Source organism: Vanellus vanellus (assembly GCF_965231255.1).
Source record: "Vanellus vanellus genome assembly, chromosome: 1".
Lineage (NCBI taxonomy): Eukaryota > Metazoa > Chordata > Aves > Charadriiformes > Charadriidae > Vanellus > Vanellus vanellus.
In genome coordinates this window covers 24990380-25013051 of record NC_138905.1, presented here as the reverse complement: position 1 = coordinate 25013051, position 22672 = coordinate 24990380, and the positions used below count along the sequence as shown (strand labels likewise).

The 22672-nt window shown below is 41.6% G+C and overlaps 1 protein-coding gene across 1 annotated transcript; it reads left to right on the top strand.

Moving 5' to 3' along the window:
- Positions 1–11921: 11921 nt before the first annotated feature.
- Positions 11922–22087, top strand: LOC309685963 (hyaluronidase-1-like; the record flags this gene model as incomplete). Its single annotated transcript, XM_082498455.1, has 3 exons — positions 11922–12839; positions 20419–20508; positions 21659–22087. 3 exons carry the CDS (start codon positions 11922–11924, stop codon positions 22085–22087), a joined length of 1437 nt encoding a protein of 478 aa, XP_082354581.1.
- Between the last annotated feature and the right edge of the window lie 585 nt (positions 22088–22672).

The following is a 22672-nucleotide window of genomic DNA, read 5'->3' as shown; positions in this document are numbered from 1 at the left end:
TGCTGGCTCACATTCATCTGGCTGTTGACCAACACCCCCAGGTCCTTTTCTGCTGGGCAGCTTTCCAGCCAATCTTCCCCAAGCCTGTAACATTGCACAGGGTTGTTGTGACCCAAGTGCAGGACCCGGCACTTGGCCTTGTTGAACCTCATACCATTGCCCTCGGCCCATCGATCCAGCCTGTCCTGATCCCTCTGTAGATCCTTCCTACCCTCAAGCAGATCAACACTCCTGCCCAACTTGGTGTTTTCTGTGAACTTACTGAAAGTGCACTCGATCCCCTCATCCCGGTCATTGATAAAGATATTAAACAGAACTGGCCCCACTACTGAGCCCTGGGGAACACCACTTGTGACTGGTCCCCAACTGGAGTCCATTCACCACCACTCTTTGGGCCTGGCCCTCCAGTTTTTTAAAATAGCTCTTCCCGAAATATTTTTTTTTGCTTGGTTTTGCAAGCATCTCTGTTTCTCCCTGTGCCGCAGCGGCCAAGCTGTCTCTGCTGTTAATGCCTGTCCCTGCTGAGTCCAGAGCCTGTAATTCTCAAAACACAACTCAATTCTTCTCAAACACCAGTCCGGTGTCAGGTCATAAAAGTAGGTGATACAAAATTATTATATAAGACACAGGCTGCTTACAAGTAATACGGCTAACTGTTTAATGAACTTATTTACTTATTTTGCAATGACATGATGTGTGTTTAGGTAAAATTCTGCCCTTATCTTCAGATGCCCTCAGTTTCTCATTAGTTAAAAGCCCACTCATTAGGACGAGCACATTCCTAGGACAAACAGATCAGCAGTTGTAAATTGTTACGCCAAAGTTTTCTGCTGTTCACTGATTTTACAGAGGTAAGTGCCATGTTATTTACTCAATTAATAATCAGTAAAGACAAAGTTTTACTTCTGCTTATAGTCTACCAGTTAGGAAGGCTTTCGGTCTTATTTTCTGTAGCATGTCAATTCTGGACTATATTTTATTTCTTTTTTTTTTTCTGTCAAATAGCTATTTGGTGCTTTACACTCAGCAATTTTAAATTAGAAAACTGATCTTGAAACACTGTCTGCGAATAAAATTCACATTTGAAAAACAAGAGTAATGTTTTGGTGTTAAAGGTATTTCAGTATTTGATTAATCAATTTAATACTTAAATGCACTGGGCTGTGCATGAAATAGTACACACCTAGAAAGTAGCTAATTGTATGTTGGTCATGTATTTAATCCCATATGAAAAATAAAAAAAAATACTTATTTCATTAGAAGCAAAACATTCAGGGTAATTGTTTCAAGGTGACTCACAGTAAGGCAGTCCGTCACCTACAAACACTGAGTTTTAAAATAATCTCAAAAGGAGCCCAAAAGAGGATGCAGTTAGTTATTTGACAATGAGTTCTTCTTATTAATGATTTGTGTTAATATATATTGTGCTGGGTATTTGTAGAGCTAGAGATATTTTTAATTCATTTATTTGAGACAATGTAGATGCCAGACAAGCTGTGTATTGGCATGCAAATAAAGTCTGAAGTTAATTTCACCTCAAATGCTGTACGCATATTTTCCAAATTGTCCTGAGTTTCTGTTCGGCAAAGTGTAATATTTCCTTTTGTGTTATCCAAAGAATAGGAATTATTTACTGCAAGCAGAGATTTACAGTGGAAATACACAACTGTTTTAAGCATTTGCCAGGTTTTTTTTAGCTGACTAAAGGACACATTTTTCCTCTCACAAGATTATAAATGCTTAATAACTCCATTAGTTCAACTGGAATATTTCCAGATTTACACCCCTCAATTAATTTCAATTGAATTTTCTTGAGTTACACCATCTGAAAGCAGAATTTATCTTCGAGAGAGCTGAAGTTAATTTAGCTTACAGCATTTTCTCAGGAATAAGCCAAAACCTGATTGTAGGAATTCTCTGTTATCAATTCGACTTAATTTTCTCTTTTATAAGTGCCTCTAATAACAATAAACCTTTCAGAAAATGAATGTGTGAATTAAGCAGATGGTGTGAAAGAAGCTAAACTGTTTTAAATGCTTCACAACAATGTAAACTCATGTATTATTTATTGTACAGTATTACCCATTCAGACATTCTTATAAGCTATTAAAATTACATGCTAGAAGGAAAGATGTATTCTGTTAGTGCCAATTAATGTTCATAATCTTCAGTTAAAAGTATTTAGTAATAAATTAAAAGGCAAATCTATAAAACAGTTAGAATTTCTTTTCAGAATGCTGTTGGTAGGCACTTTTATTTTCACTCATCAAGGGCCAGAGCCAGAACAACAGTGTACTGAACACTGCTGAGGACATTAGTCTTAATTATTCAGGGAATTAAGGCTTTAACAGCTCTGACAATCAATATGGCTCCTCAAGAAGGCAAAAAAATACAATTTATTTTTTCCCCTTTATTCTTTGTATATGGGGAAGAAATAAATATTATAATTGTATATAAAAAGTTATACTTTTAACATAAACTTTACAACTTTAAACAAGAAAAATATTTTTTTTTTCTAAAATATGTTTTCCTCCAGTTTATAATGCAATAGAAGCAGAATGGAATGGAATTGAAAATAACACCACATCACGCTTTTTCATAAAAAAATTAGATCAGTGCTTCATATATTAGATGCAATCTAAATTCACTTATTAGATACGTAAAATGGTATAATATGCTAGATTTTATATAGTTTCATCCACTCAGAAAGTACTTCCTTTTTTCAATCCTTCAGCCATTGAAAAATTGTTTGTGGCACACATATATTTAATCTCCCTCTACTGCACAGATAGAATCAAACCATATCACTTTATCTTTCCCTGGTATTCAAAGTGTCATCAATAATCAGAAGTGATTTAAAATGACAGGACAGTCTTTTAACTAAAACAGTACTGGGAACCATGACCTGTATCGTAATTTTCCCTCTGTCACTGATTTGCTAGTAATCACCGAAAAGTTTCAGTACCCCAACAGGGGATGGTTTTCTCTCCATCAGGAAGGAAAGAACTAACATTTGAAAGACAGTGAGAGGTCCCTGTGTTAAAGGCAGTGGGGCAGTGAGGGAGAAGAGCCAGGAGGGAAGGAAACCCCTGGCCAGGGCGATCTCCAGGCGCGTGTCCCTGCTTGTGTGTGAGCACCAAGCCAGGAGAAGCTGACCCCAGCGCAGCCGCCTGTGACTGAGCGGGCTGTCCCTAGCCTCAAACAGCCAGATCCAAACAAAAAGGGGATGCAGACTCCAAAAAAGGGATGTGAAGGCAGTTGGGACAATTTACAGAGTCGTTGCAGCGCTGAAGCATTGGACTCTCGGTGGGTGCGTCGGGTGCCTAAACTGCACACGTGGAAAGGGAAAGGTCGAACATCTCAACCAGCGGGGTTTTGGTGACAACACTCAGATGCAGGTGTCTTCACCTGTGAGATCTGGCAGTGACCGGGGCCCGAGTCTTAACTTCATGGACGAAAGAGCACTTCTGATGGCAAAGCCTAGCGGAACGATTGCAGCTGGCTGCAGGCTACGCCGCGGGTCTGGCACCGGTACCGGGGACCTGGCATAGCCTGACCTTCGCTAACCTGTGCCATCGTTTCTCACTTTTAAACACAGCTAAAACTTCTGTCGCTCTGGAAATTAAAAGTCAAACTGCAAATGAAAAGTTACAAGTCTCCTGGTTTTACTGAGGTTTATACCAGGCTGAAAGCAGTTTAAGGAACAATTTCGTACTTCTGTGAAACCAGTCCTACAGCCAAGGTGGGGGTGAAAGGCCATCACCATTTATAGCACCAAATAGTCCTCAGTCCTGTTGGTACTAATGGGATGACTTGGCATAAGAAACAATGTGTGTAAAGATGTAAAAGTCTGGCCTCTAATGACTATCCAACAAAGATGTTACAGGTAGACTAGGATAGACCAGGACACATGAAGTACTAAAATGGTTATTTTTAACAGAAGAGAAGAATTATGACTTCCATAGGAAGAATATCTTTTCAGTACCAATTCTTGCTTTTTCATTCCCATGCTGCCTTGCAGTTATTTCTCTCAATTTAAGGCGTGACATGAGCTGCACATAACAGAAACAACAAAGCTAAACAGGAAATGCCTAAGCAGATCTCTGGCCCAAATATGACTTACTGTAAAAATGTGATACACACACAAGAATGTCCTCTGGTGTCTTCCACTTGCCTTAAAATGAATAATCCACAGTTTACAAAAATGTCAGCAGTGATAGCATTGGCCTGAATCCCATCTCCTTGCTCTTTGAAGTTCTTTTCACCGATTTTGCACGAAAATAAAGGGATGCTACTTTGCGCTTTGCAACCTGGTATCTCTGTCCAGCTACTGGAATTGAACTGTAATATGGATTGTAAAGGAAAATGTCAATCATATGTTTGGTTTTGTACTTTTATTGATTTGTAAGGAAGACTGCAAACAGTTTAGTGTTACTCTCCTGTTCACTTTTAACTTGGAATCTGGTCTGAGAAGTATAGCCGGAGAATTAGGAAGATGTGAGTCAAGAGACTGAAAACTGGCAGTTGTGAGGATACAGTGAATACTTAATCTCTCTCTAATGCAGTTTTACGCTTTTGGACCGTAGAAGGATTCAGGATAAATAGGCAGTCTGTGTCCATCTTACCAATTTGTCTAATGCAAGCCATTTTTCACCAAAACCAGGAAAAGCAAAATTTTTTACATAATTTTGCAACAGAAGAATAACAGCAGAGAGGGAGCAAGACAGAGAGAGAATGTACGGATTTGGTCTTTCCATTATTTCCTAAGAAGACAGAGAAACACACATACATGTTTGGATAAACACATGGCATCCTGTAAATGCATATTGGATGCATAGAAATCATACCTCATAGAGAATAATGTATCAATGCAAAAGATTTTTCAAGTTATTTGCAAGGTACTTTTAAATGTGATTGCATGGTGGAAAAAATGTTTAAATACAGTTTAAATCTCCTTATTTCTTAGCCACAATAATAATTTCTACCCCAAATGTGGTCAGACTATGTTCAAAAAAGGACATTTCCTTAGCTGCCAATTTTGCACATTCCTCAGTGGAATGCAAAGAATCCAGTTACATTAATTTCCTTTTTAAGTGCCATCATATTTAGTTTATTTTCCAAGCAAAATGCTTCCCAACAGATATGAGAACTATTAGTTAAAATGTATCTACAATGAAAGAAAGTACAGTGCTACACTCAGCAGTTGCAAGACAGGGGTCAATAGCGCATGTGAGAGGCTGAAAGTAAGCTTGGTAAAGTGTTGTAAATCTAGTTAAGGCCACAAAGCATGATTCTTTTCCGTTGGAAAAATCACCTTTCCTCCATGATTTCACCGCACCTCTTTCCTATTCTGGATTTTAAACTATGTTGGTCAGATACTGGTTAATGAGGGAATCTGAAGTGGCTGTTACTGTAGGAACTCCAGATTTTATTATTTTTTTTTTCAAAGTGTGTTTCTGAGTTCCGAAATAATTATGGAGTTCAGTGAAAGATGCACAGCCCAACTCCTACTTCACAGGTAGAACCACATGTCTGTGTTTCCTACTGCGCATGACACTGCGTACGTTTCAACAGTCTTGAAACTGAGAGTGCAGTTTCCCCTTCCCTGTCTTGACTAAAGGAGCAAGATAAGCTCAACTTAGGCATAGGATACAGGCTTCCAGGTGTTACAGTTGTGATGTGATTCAGTTTTTAAGATCAACTTTATGATATCTCAGAAAGATTGAAATGTAAACTAAACCATCTTTTTTAATCCTGCTTGAAATTAGGTCTAAATGTACATGCTTTCTCTGCTTCACCGCCACTTCTGCTTAAAATCTCTTTCCTCTTATGTCGTACTTTCCCATTATAGCTCTGAAGATCTAACATAGATTTCTTCAAAATGAGTACAAAAATGATACAGATATCCTGTAAGTTTCTCAACTGACAGCTAAAGAATGATAATGAAAAGTCTCCAGAACATCAACTGTTAACTAAAGTATACAGGGATTTTTAAGTTTTATGAAGTGCTTATTTGATTGTAGAACAGTTCTTCTTATCTTGTTGCCCATTGACATTAAACTGTATAGGTAGTCAAAATACTTAAAATGTCCAACTCTTGCAAGATAAATCCGAACAACGAATATCTCCATACAAATGAGCTGTTTATCCAGAAGAGATTATAAACCTTGGGCGTGAAGAACGATTAAACTCAGCAGAGGATGAAAATGCGGAATGGCGTTACAGCTAAATGTATGGATTATACTTCCTTGAAAAGTCAGCATATGGAGGAGTATAAAATGAGAGGATGCATTTTCTGGCTATTATGAATCATAGAATCATAGAATCGTCTATGAAGTCACATTGGCTGGCTATATGACCAACATATGAATCATAATCAAAAGTACCAGCTGTAACATCATGTGGTGCAGTGCAAAGAACGCCAGGATAATCAATAAAAACCATCAGAGAAGCAGAACTGGCTGTCTAGAGAACACCATTGGGCTGTATTGGAACACATGGTGTGCAAATAGGTTTCTTTAGGGTGAGAGCCTATATTTTTATTAATTTAAAGCTGTTTATTTTGGAATCAGTGTGCAATGAAGATGTATAGTTCAGCTGTTATCAACTGTTTTGGAATGGAAATATAGTGGAATTCTGACCAATAAGCAAGTGGAAATAAAGGTTGGACTAAGTTAACAGCATTTACTTGGGAAAAGCAAACGTTTTCTTGTTTCTTTTAACAAAAATGATGAAAGCAACATGCGGAAATGAACTCGCTTTTTCTCTTCAAGAAATAACGAATCTCACCACACTTATTAAAGGATATATTGAAATACAGCCATAGCCCTCTTCATCCTAAATTGCATAGCAGAAGCTGATGCACATAGAAAACTACATGTTATTTTGTGCAGTGACAGCATGATCCAAAGTTTCCTGAATACAATAAAAAATATCTCATCAACTTCAGTGGTTTCGTGACCAGGCCCCACTTCTTTGACTCATGAAGAATTCATTTTTGTTTTTAGAATATAGAGCAGAAACACTGAAAACAGTTTCTGCTCTGAAAACACTGTAGTGCCTCAGAAAGCTATGTGCATCTTTGGGAAGTTAAATTAACCATGATAATATGTCACTGAATCAGAAAAGGGGAGAATTTGAATCAAGGATTGTAATGAGCTTCGAGGAGGAATCGTTACTGTCTGTACTCGTTAAAAAATGGGCATTAAAGCAATCCAATTAGTGTCCATGCATGAGACTAAAAAGGCCGTAGTTCAAAGATATAATAGTGGAAATTGCAATAAAAGATGTTTTGTTCTTGTTTAGAGGTTCTTTCGTGCATTTGTGAAACAACAGATACATTATTTTCCCTTCTTTCGGAAACTTAGGCTTACCTGTTTCTTTGAAAACCAGTTTCACTTGGCTTCAGATGGCTTTTTAAAGAAAAATTAAGCATCTGTAATTAAATTCCCATGTGCAATTAACATCAGAATTAATTGCAGATTAATACAACTGGATTGGAACTTTTTCAAAGAACAATTTTTTGCAATTGTCTCCTCTTAAAGGAATTGTGTCTGTGAGAGTGTCTCCTGTGTGTAATAGAAAGTAGCAGGAAAAGCAAGATGCTTTGCAATTAGGTGCTTTACCCATCTAAAAGGTAGGCATGTTATCTAGGCGCTTATCACCTCCTTTTCTAGGTTAGTGGAGACAGCTGGGTGACTAATTCCATATAGCTTTAAATGAGGAATTTATCGTAGCGTTGGGAGGTGCCCAGTATTCATTGGAGGACCTTGAATGACTGTCCTTGACCAGACCCCTAACTTCTAAACAACTTGAAAAGGTTTATACAGGTTCCTGCCCTTTTTTGTGGGATTCAGCTTGCAGATGCAGACATCTGCATGTCTACAGTCAAGCAAGGTGTCCAGGCTTCTTCACAACTTCAATGAAGATTTGGTAATTCCAGTCAAAGGACCCTCAAGAATTATTCAATGTGTCCTGAAATAAATGTTTTCATTTTGTCACTCGTGGTGTTTTGTACATGGACCTGAGCAACCGGCTCTAGGTGATCCTGCGTGAGCAAGGGGTTGGACCAGATGACCTCCAGAGGTCCCTGCCAGCCTCAACCACCCTGTGATTTAAAGCTCTGTCAGGGACAGTGACAAGAATTGGGCAGCAACTAAAAATATAACATAAAATTATCCTGCACTATTATTTCTTGGCCTACCTCTGTTATGGTTTATTATCTGCAATATCGTAATGCCGAGGGCTGTCAGATCTAGACAAGAACTGTACTGTATTAGTCATTAATACCTGACAAAATGATCTAATTATGTGTACATTATAACACAAGGCTGGACAATATCAGCATTTGGATTGTGGGAATAGGCAGTTGGGATCCTTTCCCAGATGCTTTCTTAGACAGAAATTCACCAAAGGTCTTTTCTTTCTCTCCTGGTTCTCTTCCCATTTCATCTGAGCCATCACTTTTTGAGAAAATCTTTGTTTATATTATGGGCTTGTTCTCATGTACTGCAAAGCATTGCAGTCCAAGTCATGAAAAAACACCTACTAATGTACTAAGTCAGTTCGCTGGATCAAAGGAGGAGTGCGAAGTATCCCGATGCATTCATCAGTTTTTATAAAACAGGAAAGGAAAGGTATTTTTTTGTGCCTTTTTGTTTGTTTGTTTGTTTCTTCCCAGCCTATGACGTTACTTAGATGACTATGCAAGACTCTGCAGGAGAAGAGAGAAAAAGATACCAGTTGCAAGCATAAGACTTCCAGCAGATCAGTGCAGTGAGAATAACCTGGCATCCTTTTCCAACAGGCACGCTTGTAGGTAGTACCAGCTTGATAGCCTGTAGCAATGGTCCGTCTCACTCAGGGATGTTATCCGTAATAGGATCTAAAGGATTGTGAGCAAAGTTTTAAAACTTGGGTGCTAAATCTATATTTAGGCACGCAAAGCAAGCAGCCAGAGAGCGGGTGAGGAAAGAGCAGGAGCATAAATCTCCAGCTTGCTGATGAGGGCTTGCTCCTGGGGACTCCTGCGTTGTGGCTTCCTGCAGTTCCGCTCTTCGCCCACTGCCCCCAGCCATTGCTTAATGCAAACTCCCTTTCTCCAGCTCTTCGGAAGGTGCTCTTGTACCAGACCACCGGTTGGGGGGACTTGATGCTTTTCTGGGAGTGAGGATGGAAAAAAACAAGACTGGGGATAGAGGAGAGAAAAGCTGTTCTGAAGAGGATAAAAAGACAAAGTAGAGACTAAGGGAAAGGCAGAAGATCAGAAGAGCAGTGGCAGATAGGAAAAGGAACATCAAACCCAGCAGACGGGAGAACAGCATGGAAAGACAAATGACAAGGGAAGAAATCCTGCATTATATCATTCGTGAGAGCTAACAAATTTTCAAACAGTGGAAAAGTTTTTTACTTTAATAAGTCTTCTGGAAGGTTTGTATAGGGGTACCTGCAAGCCTTCCTGTAGATTTGGCATCCCATTATGGATTAAAAGGTAATATCTAAGGAGTACTACAAAATCTAGTATTTAGAGTGGTGTGTTGACTATACTGATTTGGAAAGCAAGAAACCTGGGGATCCCTGCTGTGAGCTAATGGGTGGGTAGGTGTGAAGAGCTCTTTTTGTCTAGGAAAGGAGTTAAGTGCTTAACTGATATTTACTGAGTGAGAAAATACTAGGGACAAGTAAAGCTAGGTTAATTATGATAGGATAACTTGGGTCTGACTTACAGGCAAGGAAAGAAATCATTAAAAATGGATGTAAAACTAGGGAAATATCCAGTTTCAGGACATTTCAAATTGGCATGACTAGTGCATGAATTGAACCTGCAGTGCCAACAGTGATTGCAGTGATTTAACGTGTGAATAAAATGGAGAAACTGGACAGGTGAATGATAGAAGATAACAACTGAGAGGATAAAACATGTCATACTGTAGATGCAGTAATGTTCATAAGAGCAAATGACTTTTATGATCTCTGGAATCAAGCTGATATGTCAGCTGGACCCCACTGTGTAGCGTTTGCTCATCAGCACCACTAACGGGTACTGCATTCCCCAGCAAAGAGACCTGAATGACAAACCCAGGACGGAGTTGAGCTGTGCTTCGCGGGGAAGAGATGGGAGCAGGGTCAGATTCTGGAGCAGCCGACTGGGGGCAGTGGGTGCACAGCTGCCCCACGGGGTGCAGAGTGGGGGTGTGGGTGCCCGGGGTGCAGCTCTGGCAGCTGCCACCAGTACTGGTAGTCCCCAAGACAGTGTGACTGTCAGGGAAAACAGCAGACCCTGAAAGGAAAAAATAATACTAATAAGCCCCCCACTTCTACAGACCAGTTCCCTTTTTCAAAGATACAGCCTGCTTTTCCAGCTAGTTCAGATATGCTTAGCATAATGTATTTTCTTTAACATATTGATATTTAATTTGCTTTCAGTATAATAAGTAGCTTAAACCATTAAGTCATTAATAGCATCACCCTTCTAGCCTGCAGACTGATTATCACTCTTGCATCTATTCATTTGGAAAATAGAAATCAAATTCAGGGGTAGATAACAATACACTGTTTTTCAGATATGCTGAAAATTGCAGCGTTCCTGAGTTCTCTTGATTAATCTGTGTGCGGTAGAAGTGTCTGCCTTTTGTTTCAATTACCATCCCAATCGAGACCATTAGTGTATACATACAGTAAGGAAGGCCTTAGCCCCGTGTTGTGGTTTAGGCCAAATCCACTACTGGGGACCTGAGGGACCCCAGACGGGACCGACAGATGCTCCCCTCTACCCCTCTTCAAAGAGAGAGGCAGAGGAGGAAAAAGAGACTTATGAGTTTAGAAGGAACTAAACTACTTTAATGAAATAGTAATAATAAAATAAAAAGAAATAATGAAATATATACAAAACCGTATCAAGCTCCCGAGATGACAATCACGTCACCGGCTGGCACTGGGGCAGTCCCAGGCTGGACTCAGTGACAGACGGGAACTGGATTCTGGATCTGGATTCAGGATCGGGATCACAGGCAGACGAACAGAGTCCTCCTCAGACGTCGGCCATTGAAGGAAGAGAGCTGACCCTTTGATCCCTCAGCTTTTATACTGAGCATGAGGCAGATGGGATGGAACACCCCGTTCGCCAGTTTTGGGTCACCTGTCCTGTCCGCTCCTCCCCGCAGGTGGGACCCCACTAGGCTTTTCCGCTTCCGACCCTCCAACAGGGCAAATAACAAAGTTGGTTGGCCTTGGGGGTTATGGCAATAAGTATAAGCAGGAGCCTCTCTGCACACCATGCCTGGGCATCAGCTCTAAACATTGGTCTTATCACTCTGGGAGAGCGAACACTGTCTGCACAATATGCAGTTAATTTCAGTAATTAGAAGAGGCCCAGCTAAGAAGAGAAGTTACTGAACAAAATTAGTTCTGTTTTACCTCAAACCAGGACACCCCACTGTGATTCTAGGCAAATCAGACTGACCACAGCAGAACATGCTTGGAAGATGAGATTTCAAATGAGCAGCACATTCTGTTTTTATACTGTTGTTTTAAGCTAATCTTCTACTAACTCATTTTTTGTGGACATCAGGGAGCAAATAATTGTTAAGGGGAGGTCTGAATCAACTGTGGGAGGTGTGTGGCTGAGAAGGAATGCAAAAAAAAGAAAAGCTGAGCATCAGAACACACTTCCAGATAGCAAAGCTATCAAAAAGCCTATCAAAGCATTTGAAATCAGACTTAATTTTTACAAGATCACAGTTTTGCACTTTTCTCTTTTTGCACTGGGTGTAGTGTTAACAGAAGTCAAGCAAAGTAAAAGACAGCCTTTTGTCATCCTGTCTGCTTCCAGGGTGGCTGCTGCCCTTGTAACATGTCTTCTCTCATTTTTGTTTTCAAGGACACATCATAACAATTTCCCAGAAAAAAAAATAAACCATACCATGGATGTTTGGGTCAAACGGTTAGCAGTGACAGCGCTGCTTACTATGGTTGATGCTGAGCTGCCGAAGCCGGCACGGGCCCCTCTGGTTCTGCACAAGCCTTTCGTGGTTGTTTGGAATGCGCCAACGGAGCAGTGCAGGCTGCGGTACAAGGTGGACCTGGATCTCAGTGTTTTTGACATAGCGTCCAACACCAATGAGACTTTGAGTGGATCCAATGTGACAATCTTCTATCACACTCATTTGGGATACTACCCCTACTACTCAGATAATGGAGATCCTGTCAATGGAGGGGTGCCCCAGAATGAAAGTCTTATCAAACACCTTAATAAAGCAAAGTCTGACATTGACTATTGCATACCCATGAAGAAATTTCAGGGACTTGCAGTCATTGACTGGGAAAACTGGAGGCCACAGTGGGATAGGAACTGGGGCAATAAAAGCATTTATAGAAATAAATCTCTTGAGATGGTTAGGAGACGGCATCCTCAGTGGTCAGAGGACAAAATCAGGAAAGTGGCTAAAGAGGAATTTGAAAATGCTGGCAAGAGTTTTATGAACAACACTATCCTTCTGGCTGAGCGTATGAGACCAAACGGTTTGTGGGGTTACTATCTTTACCCAGACTGCTACAATTATGATTACAAAGAGCACCCCCAAACGTACACAGGGAAATGCCCAGCCATTGAGTCTTCCCGCAATGACCTTCTGCTTTGGCTGTGGAAGGAAAGCACTGCTCTCTACCCTTCCATATACCTGGACTATATACTGAAGTCAAGTCCGAATGCACTAAAATTTGTTCACTATCGGGTTAAGGAGGCAATACGCATTGCCTCAATTGCTAGAAAAGACTACGTTTTGCCTGTGTTTGTTTACTCCAGACCATTTTATGCCTATACTTTTCATGTTTTAACAGAGGTAAGCAGACGGACTTCTTTAGAAATTTAGAGATTAGAAACAGCCTCTTAGAAAAAAACACTTTCTAAAAGTTTCCCTTGTATAAAAGCACTTATGCATTTGTTTTTTGTATTTAAGGCAACCCCTCTAAAAAGAAGTACTGCAGTCAGAGTACAAAACTCTACACCTTTCAAGAGTCAATATTGCAGTGCTTTGGTCTACTTCTATAGCATAACATTGCATATTTTTAATGAGGGTAATTTAAAAAGAAAGTACAAAGAAATCATTTCCTTAAGGAAGTAATTCATTCTGGTATTTTAATTCTTCAGGACAGCTTGATAAATGAACTTGACAAATTTTCGTGAAGTTTAAAACTAATTAGTGTAATGGAAAGATAAACTTTCATGAGAAAGGAGCCTTAGGGCTTTTTTGTTTCTTTATCCGAATGTAAATTCATTCAGTACAGAAATAAACCAGTCAAGTCAACTAGTCTGGCCTGGGGTTCCTAACTCCTGCACGATGAGCATTGGCCATCTCACTTTCCAGAGGTACAACACCTTCAGATATTTTCATGGTCCAACATTTAGTGCTAACACCGTGGAGTCCTTTCAGTAAAGAAACCAAGTTTTTTGAGTCACACAATGTTCCTTCAAAGAATGATCAAGAGCGATAAATACATAGTGGCCACAACATTGATGGTAAAAATATATGAGTACAAATCCCAGACTTTCTGGACATGCAATGATGATTGTGGCTCTGACTTTGTTTATGCACATAGGAGAGAGGCACAGATGCTTATTCATTTCTCTAGCAGTTGTCCCAAGTGCTGAATGTTTTGCTTTGATTGCTATCATCTCCAGGAGAATGGAGGAAATCTGGGGCAGGGAGCTCATGGAAACAACCCCTCTATGGCTAAGGGGGTGTGGGGGTGCTCCCTGCCTTTGGTTTATGGAGAGCTGCAAGAGAGCTCCCTTCTGCTGCTGCCAGAGACAAGTTCTTAACTCAGACCAGAACAGCAAAAGGGAGAGAAGAAGCAAAGGAAAAGGCAACCGTCATTCCAGCAAACCACAGGCTGCATGTGGCTTCAGCCTGGAGCTGGAGCTGGAGCTGGAGAGGTGCGGTGGAGCCCCGACAGCCTGGGAAGTGTTTCAGGCAGCCCCCAGGAAGCAAATGTTACACAGAAGCAATCATGAATTTGGTCTGCCTCATTTTTAGCAACCAGGGACTCTTTGGAGCTGTTCTGTGGGTGACGTGGAAAGGGCAGGTCCTGGCTGACTCGGGAATGGTGGGCGAATAGGCAAGGCTGGGTCCCGCCGAAGGCAAGGAGCCACTGGAGTCGGTACAGGCAGGATTTCACCCAGAACACCTTCACTGAAGAATTCGGGCTGTGAAATAAATGAGCATTCCTCAAATGCAGGCTGTAATAACACCTTTTTATAACATAAATTAGTCCCTTAATCGATACGAAAATACCACAAATGTTACTGTAACGCTATGAAAACTAACCTGCTGTTACCGGTTATGCACGAGTTGAAAATCTGTGGTGGTATAAAGTTACTCTTTTACCTTAAGCTGTTTTCTGAACAGTACTGTGGTAATTTGGAGTGACGTCCCTCTTAAGTTATACTCTCTAACTCACAGGCCTGTTTTTCAATTGCATGTAGCCATTTCCTTTTGGACGCTTTAAAGATCACTACAACTCTGCAGCCAGGGAAGATCCCTGCATAGCCAGAGAAACATCTTTGGGTTACGCTCCAGTACATATTTTCTAATTAGGACAGTACCCAGCTCTGCAGGCAGCCACAGGGACAGGGCTTGACGTGTCTCCAGACTGCACACATCATCTGTGCAAACAGCTTGGGTCTGCCGGGAACTTGCAGGGTTGCACTTAAGAAAACTTTAAATAAGAATGATCAGGAAAAGAATGTTCTTGTTTTCCTTCATAGCCCTGAAGCCACCAAGGTATTTTAACTATGTTTTTCTGTCCTCATTTGACCCATGACATACCCCTCAGTGATGTTCACAAACCCACAAACAAGCATGAAACCTCCAAGCTCCAGCAACAATGTGTGTGAGTGTGACAAGGAAGGGAGCCAGTGTAGTACAGCGACATCCAGGCTAAATGGCCATAGAAAAATTGGGATATCAGGCTAATAGATACTCACGCTCTGACAGGGACTGGGCTAGGAGAACCACTCTCCGGCTCCATCAAGCTGTGCAAGAGCTGTGAAATTCTGGTCCAACAGAAATAATTGTTGACATGTTCAAGCCTTGTGTGTAAGCCCTTCTGTACACAGTATGAAAAAAAAAACAGTAAATATCACAGTGGAAGGAAATAGAAAGAATGGTTGTGAGTCAGAGTCACTGAGGGAGAGACACAGGTCTGGCAGACCTTCAGAAAGATGAAAGGCCCAGGTCCCAAACGGATGCCGTAGCTATGTGTGCTGTACCTTTCACCCTGACTGCACCTGGAAATCAGGTGAGTTGTGCACAAGGTATCCGAGAAATTCATCCTGCTTTTTTTCTTGGAAACAACTTACAAATTCTGAATTGGGATCCCAATCATTATGAAAGGTTTCTTTATTTGCTAGAAATGCGTATAAGCAGTTTGCCATCTGTAGGGTATTTAGAAACTGTCCTCCTTGACAATTCACTACTGAGCGTGTGGGAGAGGGAAGTTACGCAGTAGCATCTGTGCTTCCTGGCTAGATGGCTGAAGTCATTAATAGCGCAGGCTGACAACTAGCAAATGATGAATAATGGATAACAATTCTCTCGTTCACCTACAGATAGTCTTCTCTGATGACCAGGTGTGTGTGTGTGTACAGAGACCGTTCCCTGCAACCACGCCAGGCTTGCGCTACCATCCCTGAATACAGAAAAAGCATGTCTGTAACTAAGACTGTTCAAAATTTAAAGGAAACATCACAGATGTACTTATTTTTCTCTCCTCAACATGTAACTAGAACTGACTGTCCTGTTTCCTCTCAAGCTCCAAAACTGAAACGCCTCAGCTCACCTCCTATTTTTTTAGTGTCCAATGCAGTGACTTGGCTGATCAAAATATGGAAAAACATTGACAGGAACTAGAGCCTCCTCCTCTCTGCCTGAAATCAGCTGTCTGCTCGGAGATAACCCAGCGTAATCTCGAGGATCTTTGGTTGTTGCACACTGCCCCCAAAAGCTTGAAGGAGGATGAGCACAGGAAGGGAAGAGGCTTTGTTGACTTATCACTTGGAGAAATACCAGGCACCTAAGTGGCAGCTGACCCACAAAGTTGCCTCTTCAGGACAGTCCTCTCACATGGGTGGATGAGGGTTTGATACAAGGACTAAAATAGGATTCCCCACCTAGACAAATCCCAAGATGCTCATATTTAAAATTATATCTAAAATTTTTTAAACTTGCATGGTTTCTTCCGTATGAGGTATTTCTTACACTCACACGGCAGAGCCATGGCAGTGAGCCCACACTAATGCCAAGCTGTGCTGTGTGAGGAGCAGCGGTAGGTTCAGTCCCAAAACCGGGACTGCTGTGTCTGAGGCCGCTGGTAGAGCTCGTGTGCCTCATTCAGGGCTTCATGGAGACACCTCCCTATCTCTGTTCCTGATTTGCCGTTATGAGAGGCACTTATCTTTCCTTTTCTCAAAATACCCAAATTGGGGGGTGAAACTTTTATTTTCTAACCCTGTCTGTGGCAGGGGAAGGGGGGGTGGTGTCTCCCTCTCTGCGTGACCATCTGGTGGTCAGAGCACCCAACTCTGGTGTGGGAGCTCGTGGCTCACTTCCCTTCCCAGCCTGCTCAGGATGAATCCAGCACACCAGGAAAGAGTTAAGGAATCACCAGACCAAAAAGAACAGGAGTACAAGAGAGCAAAAATAAAAGACAGGGTGCAACCTCCTGTTCATGGGTTATTAAGGGAGGAGCCCTTCTGAGCTGATGGCTTTTGAGGTACTGAGCATCAGTCAGTCATTCAGTAAAAGACATAAATATGCCAAGAAACGACACTCAGAAACATTACTTCTTTCCTGGTGGGCAAGTTACCTAATTGTTAAGCTGAATTCATCATAAGCTGTATTCAGGTTCCCTCTTGTTTCTCTTGCTCTCCTTTGAACATTCATTGAACTGGTGCAAAGTGAAATGGCATCAGAAAGAGAAATGTCACCCCACTAAACGTTGGCTGTAACCTCATGGTGAAGGTAACCCCAGCTGAAGGGTTAGCTGGAGATGATGTATCTTTTAAGCATTGGGGAAGAGAGAAAAATTCATCCCCTGTCTTTCGAATTCTTTTTCCTCCTGGGGAGGGCTCTTAGCACTCAACCTTTGTTTTAAAGAATACAAAAAGAGGAAAGGTACGGTGGAGGGAGAGTGTTTAAATGAAGTCCCATACAATTTTTTGCGCAGTGAGCTGCTGTTTTTGCCAGCATCCCACACCAGTGCAGATGTTATGAGTCCTTTAAGCATCCCTAGGGGAATATACCTTCCAATCAAATGCCAGATTTTGACCTCAGCCTGAGAAAAGCGCTGAGTTTCTCAGCATTGGCAAGGTGGTGATTCTGGGGGTGTGGGAAAGTGGAAGCATAGGTGCCTCGGGAACTTCAGTTGTGGTCAGTGTCATTGGACTTCACACACACGGAGGACTACCTGGACTTTAAGGGTCACACTCTTGGTTTCAATTATTTTATATCCATACGAATTAGATATGAAGTGCCGAAATCCCTTTCCAGATTTGAATGGAAACAATTTCTCAAAGTAACAAAAGAAAGATGTAGAATATGAGGGGATAAAAACTGGATTTACTGACTCCTGATCAAGCACCCTAACTCCTAAAGCAGATTACTTACAAAATGTTTTTTTCGGGGTTTGCTCAGGTAATCCAGCAATGCTAAATATCTATTGATTATTTATTTTGGCTGCCTGAAAAAGTTTCATTAATTTGTTAATGAGATCTGAACTGTGTTAGTGCTTAATCACTCAACCATCATGTGGCTAACGTAGAATTGCAGTCCAGCCTTTGTATCTGGGCAATCATCATAAAATGCTTTGCAGATGAGGAAAGCCTGGGAGCCCTCATTACCAAGAGGTCAGGCTGTATTTTACATTCTTTTAACATTTGATATTTTTATCTTTAATTCACATACTTTCATACTTTTTTTTTTTTTACTGATAAATTAATTCCCATAGGAAAAAAAAAAAAACCAACCGCCATTTCCCACATGAAAGTAACACCTGCAGCCCACACCACCATCCTTTTATAAAACTAGCACCGGACAATATGCTTTTAAGAGTAATGACATTCTCTAAAAGACTGCTTGGATGATCAGCAGCAACACGAACTTCAAGTGAGACCAATTATATTTTATATCACTCTGAACTCTACACTAAAAGCCAGTAGGCAAACTCCACTCTTCAAGTTTTCTGCAAGTTTTCCTGCACTGTTTTATCCAACCTTCAGTTGAAGGTGAAAGTCAGTGCTCGCTCTGACTTCCCTGTAATTGTCTTCAACCCTTCAGCAGATTTTCCCTTTCCAAGGTATTTATTTGTGCCTTCTTTTATATCTATTGGGCCACGAATGTTTCAGGAATGGGGACTCCTTAACTACGCATTGGTAAATCAACAGGCCCACTTACACAGTGAAATAAATTATTTAGTACTTATTAAAAATAATCACATGGTTCTTCCACTCTATCATTTTGCATTCTAAGGTGCCACCAACATACAGTGATAATTTAGCTGGCCTTTTGAATTTTTTTTTCTCCTAAAAAAGGTGAAATGAATGTGCCAAAGACCATTCATTACTAACTTTTTAAAGGAATTTGCTGTTTCTTCACCAAACTAAGAAATATTGTTATGTCATTACAAACACTGATCAGGAAATTCTTTCTAATCAATTTTTGTAGATGGGAATGGTTTTAGATGTAGTTGATCATGCCTTGAAATTTGGGGGTGGAAGAAGATCTTTCCTCCATATTTTCCAAGATTTAACTGCATTTCTTTAGACACAATATTGACGGTCTTGGGGAATGGCTTTAAGACACTTGCAAGGTATGTTGCTGTGTTGTTGGCAAGGCACCAGTGACTCCTGTTCCACACACAGTCTGTGCTCCAGTTTCTGCTATCGCTACAACTCCAGCGCTTATTGGTGCAGCTCTAAAAGTAGACATTTAAGTCAGTATGCAAATGTGTGGGTTTTTTTCCCCATTTGGCATTATGTAGCACTGGGAGAGGCTTGTTTTTCAAATATATGTTTCCTGGAATAATGGTGTTCACTCCGGTAGGAACAGCAGCTCCATACCTGTTTGGAATGGCTAAAACAGCACAAGTTAGACACCTGCCTAAAGCCTATCAACTGCAATTAGGGTAATCCAGTGATGTGTGATCATACTTATCATCATCACTTGCCAAAAATGGTGCCTATGTAGGTATGATAATCATTCAAAGACTGGTAGATAAAATAGCTCATTCAATTCTTACTCCACCAGTTTGGTTGGAGGACCTCTTGTGAATAAACTGTAATGATTTTATTACTTAGTAGTCACACTCATGAATGCAACCTATGCAAACCTTTGGAGATACACAAAAAAGCTTTCTAAACTAAATAGCAATTTTATTGTGAAGAATAATCGTGCTGCCATCCAGCGTGACCTGGACAGGCTGGAGAGCTGGGCAGAGAAGAACCTAATGAGGTTCAACAAAAGCAAGTACAAGGTCCTGCACCTGGGGAGGAAGAATGCTAGGCACCAGTATAGGTTAGGGGCGGACCTGCTGGGAAGTAGCTCTGAGGAGAAGGATCTGGGGGTCGTGGTAGACAGTAAATTATCTATGACCCAGCAATGTGCCCTTGTTGCCAAAAAGGCCAATGGAATCCTGGGCTGCATAGGGAAGAGTGTGGCCAGTAGGTCAAGGGAGGTCATTCTCCCCTTCTACTCTGCACTGGTGAGGCCACAACTGGAATACTGTGTCCAGGTTTGGGCTCCCCAGTTCAAGAGGGACAGGGAACTGCTGGAGCGAGTCCAGCGAAGGGCAACTAAGATGATTAAGGGATTGGAGCATCTGACTTATGAGGAAAGGCTGAGAGAGCTGGGACTCTTTAGCCTGGAGAAGAGAAGGCTGAGGGGAGACCTTATTATGGCGTACAAGTATCTAAAGGGTGGGTTGAAGGAGGATGGAGCCAGGCTCTTTTCAATGGTTCCCAGTGACAGGACGAGGGGCAATGGGCACAAGTTGGAACACAAGAAGTTCCGTTCAAATACACGGAAAAACTTCTTTACGGTGAAGGTGGCAGACCACTGGCAGAGGCTGCCCAGGGAGGTTGTGGAGTCCCCTTCTCTGGAGATTTTCAAGCCCCGCCTGGATGCAGTCCTGAGTAATGTGCTCTGGGCAATCCTGCTTTGGCAGGGGAGTTGGACTAGATGATCTCTAGAGGTCCCTTCCAACTTGAAAATTCTGTGATTCCGTGATTCCGTACTATACCACAGGACTGATGTTTCCTTGGGGGGAGGGGGGGGGGGGGGAGGAGGAAGTGATGCCTATATCCTAGTCCTTTTTTATTTTTATGTCTTTGGTTTCCTGATATCTGGTTTTGGACTTCTTTTTCAGATGGATCTGGTCAATACCATTGGTGAAAGTGCGGCTTTGGGAGCAGCTGGAGTTGTTCTGTGGGGCAGTATGCAATATGCCAGCTCAAAGGTAGGTCATTTTGGTTTATTAGTATTAATGAATCACCTCAGTACCTCTTCTCTGCCACCACACCCTCTGTAGCACCTATCTATCTTCATCAATATCATCAGCCAGAGACTGAGGATGATGGCTCAGTACTACTTTCTGGTCTCATTAGTTCTATACTTCTGTAAGGCTGAGAAGTCCCATTGCTTCAGAGCACATTGCTTTGGGCAGGTCGTTTGTAGCATCATGGAATAATGAGTCCAGGTGAGAAGAAAGACAGGTTTTGAAGTAATGACATACAAATATGAGCACAGCTTTTTTTGCAGTGTTCTACTTTGTAGCTATGGCAGCTTGTACAGATCCACAGAGAAGGAATATAGTCTGGAGGGGGGCGTATTTTCTCTGGTCACTAGTGTTGAAATGACACATGGGAAATAATGTTGCCACAAGAAAAGGCCTAGCCCTCCCAGGTTCTTCAGGCTTTCACAAATAATCCTTCTTGAAGTGATGGAGGAGGCAGGAGGCTGCACTGGGGTTTCACAGAAGGCAGGGCAGGCTTGTCCCTGCTCCCAAACCTGGGCTGGGCTTTGGTGCCCACTCTGCTTTTCGTGCAGTCTGCTCTCCTCCTACTGAAATCTCCGGCAAAGCATCACCAACTTGGGCAGAGGAAGAGGGAAATCTGAGCCAGATCTTTCTAGCTGCAATTGCAGCAACCTCTGTGCTGGTGTCTGAAAGGGATGTGGCTCCTTGTAAACTGAAGGAGTTGCAGAGATCAGGACCACAGTGGTGACTCAATATGTGCCGTAAAATCTACTAGTCCCATGTGCTGCTCCTTGTCAGCAGTTACCAGCAGTTACTTAAGGAACTAGTTAGTCTCATATTAGCATATAAACTCTTTTTCTGTTTACTAGGACTCTTCCCTAGTCCAATACTATATGTTGCTACCAAGCACCCAAACAGACAGTATAGTAAAGGTGAGTATTTGGCTAATTTTACCCTTGGAAGCAAACTCACTTAAATCAATAGATTACTCCAGTATGTAAATCCAGCAAGATTTATCTCAACAGGTTACTTTAGCCAAGAACAGTTTTGTACTAACATCTTCTTAGATATAAGAAACTTGCAGGTAGTGCTAGCTACTAAGAAATGTGTCATGGTCTTTTATTATCTACAGGAGAGTTGTTCAACTGTGAAAAGGTACATTGATGGACCCTTAGGACATTACGTCATCAACGTGACCTCAGCAGCCAAACTATGTAGCAAAGTCCTGTGTAAGAAGAATGGAAGATGTATCCGCAAGAACAGCGACTCTTCTGCTTACCTCCATTTGTCACCGACTAATTTTAAGATCCGAGCCCGTCACTCAGGGAGGGGCCCCAGGTTCCAGGTGACTGGTGAACCCAGCCTGGAGAGCATCGAAGCCATGAGGCAGAGATTCATGTGTCAGTGTTACCAGGGCTGGACAGGAATATTTTGTGAAGTGCCTGACCAAAGGCTAATGGAGCGCTGGGTTCACATTCTGTTCAGTAGATCAAGAAAACAGAACTTTTATGTCTTCCTCTTAGGAGCCATGCAGCTTCTTCTGCTTTATACTGCACACTAGAGTCTTCTGAGGCAGTGCAAGGAAATAAGAAATGGTGCCACTAAGACTTCTGGTCCTTAGCAAGTTTCTGTTATGAAGGGAATTACCATTCTATGATTCTGTGAAAAGGCATTGTTGATTAAATAGTTTAATTCTGTTTTCTTCATTTTCCACTCCTGGAATTGCTTCAGACATTAAAGATTCTGAAAGCAGCCCCCTCTTTTTTTACCAGCTCCTTTACTCTTAACTCATGATTTACTCATACGTTCAACAGATAAAGCTTCTGCAGCAACAGTGGAAGATGTACGTGGGTAAACGAATAAACCTGTACAACAATTCATCCATGTAGAAGCTTAAAAAAGGACACAGAGCCTCTTTGTTTCGGGGCTGGATGATTTGACATATGGCAATGAGGAGAGTTTTCATGTGGACCAGAGACTGCAAACTGTTTACTGCAGCTCTCGCTGAAGTCAAATGACATTTTCTGTGAGCAGCAGCACTGTGCCCACTGCAACTCACTGATCCCACAGTTTCTGCACAGGCAGTCTGAAGAGTGTAGATTTATACATCAGTGCAAGCTTCTAAAAGATGCATATTTCAGTATTT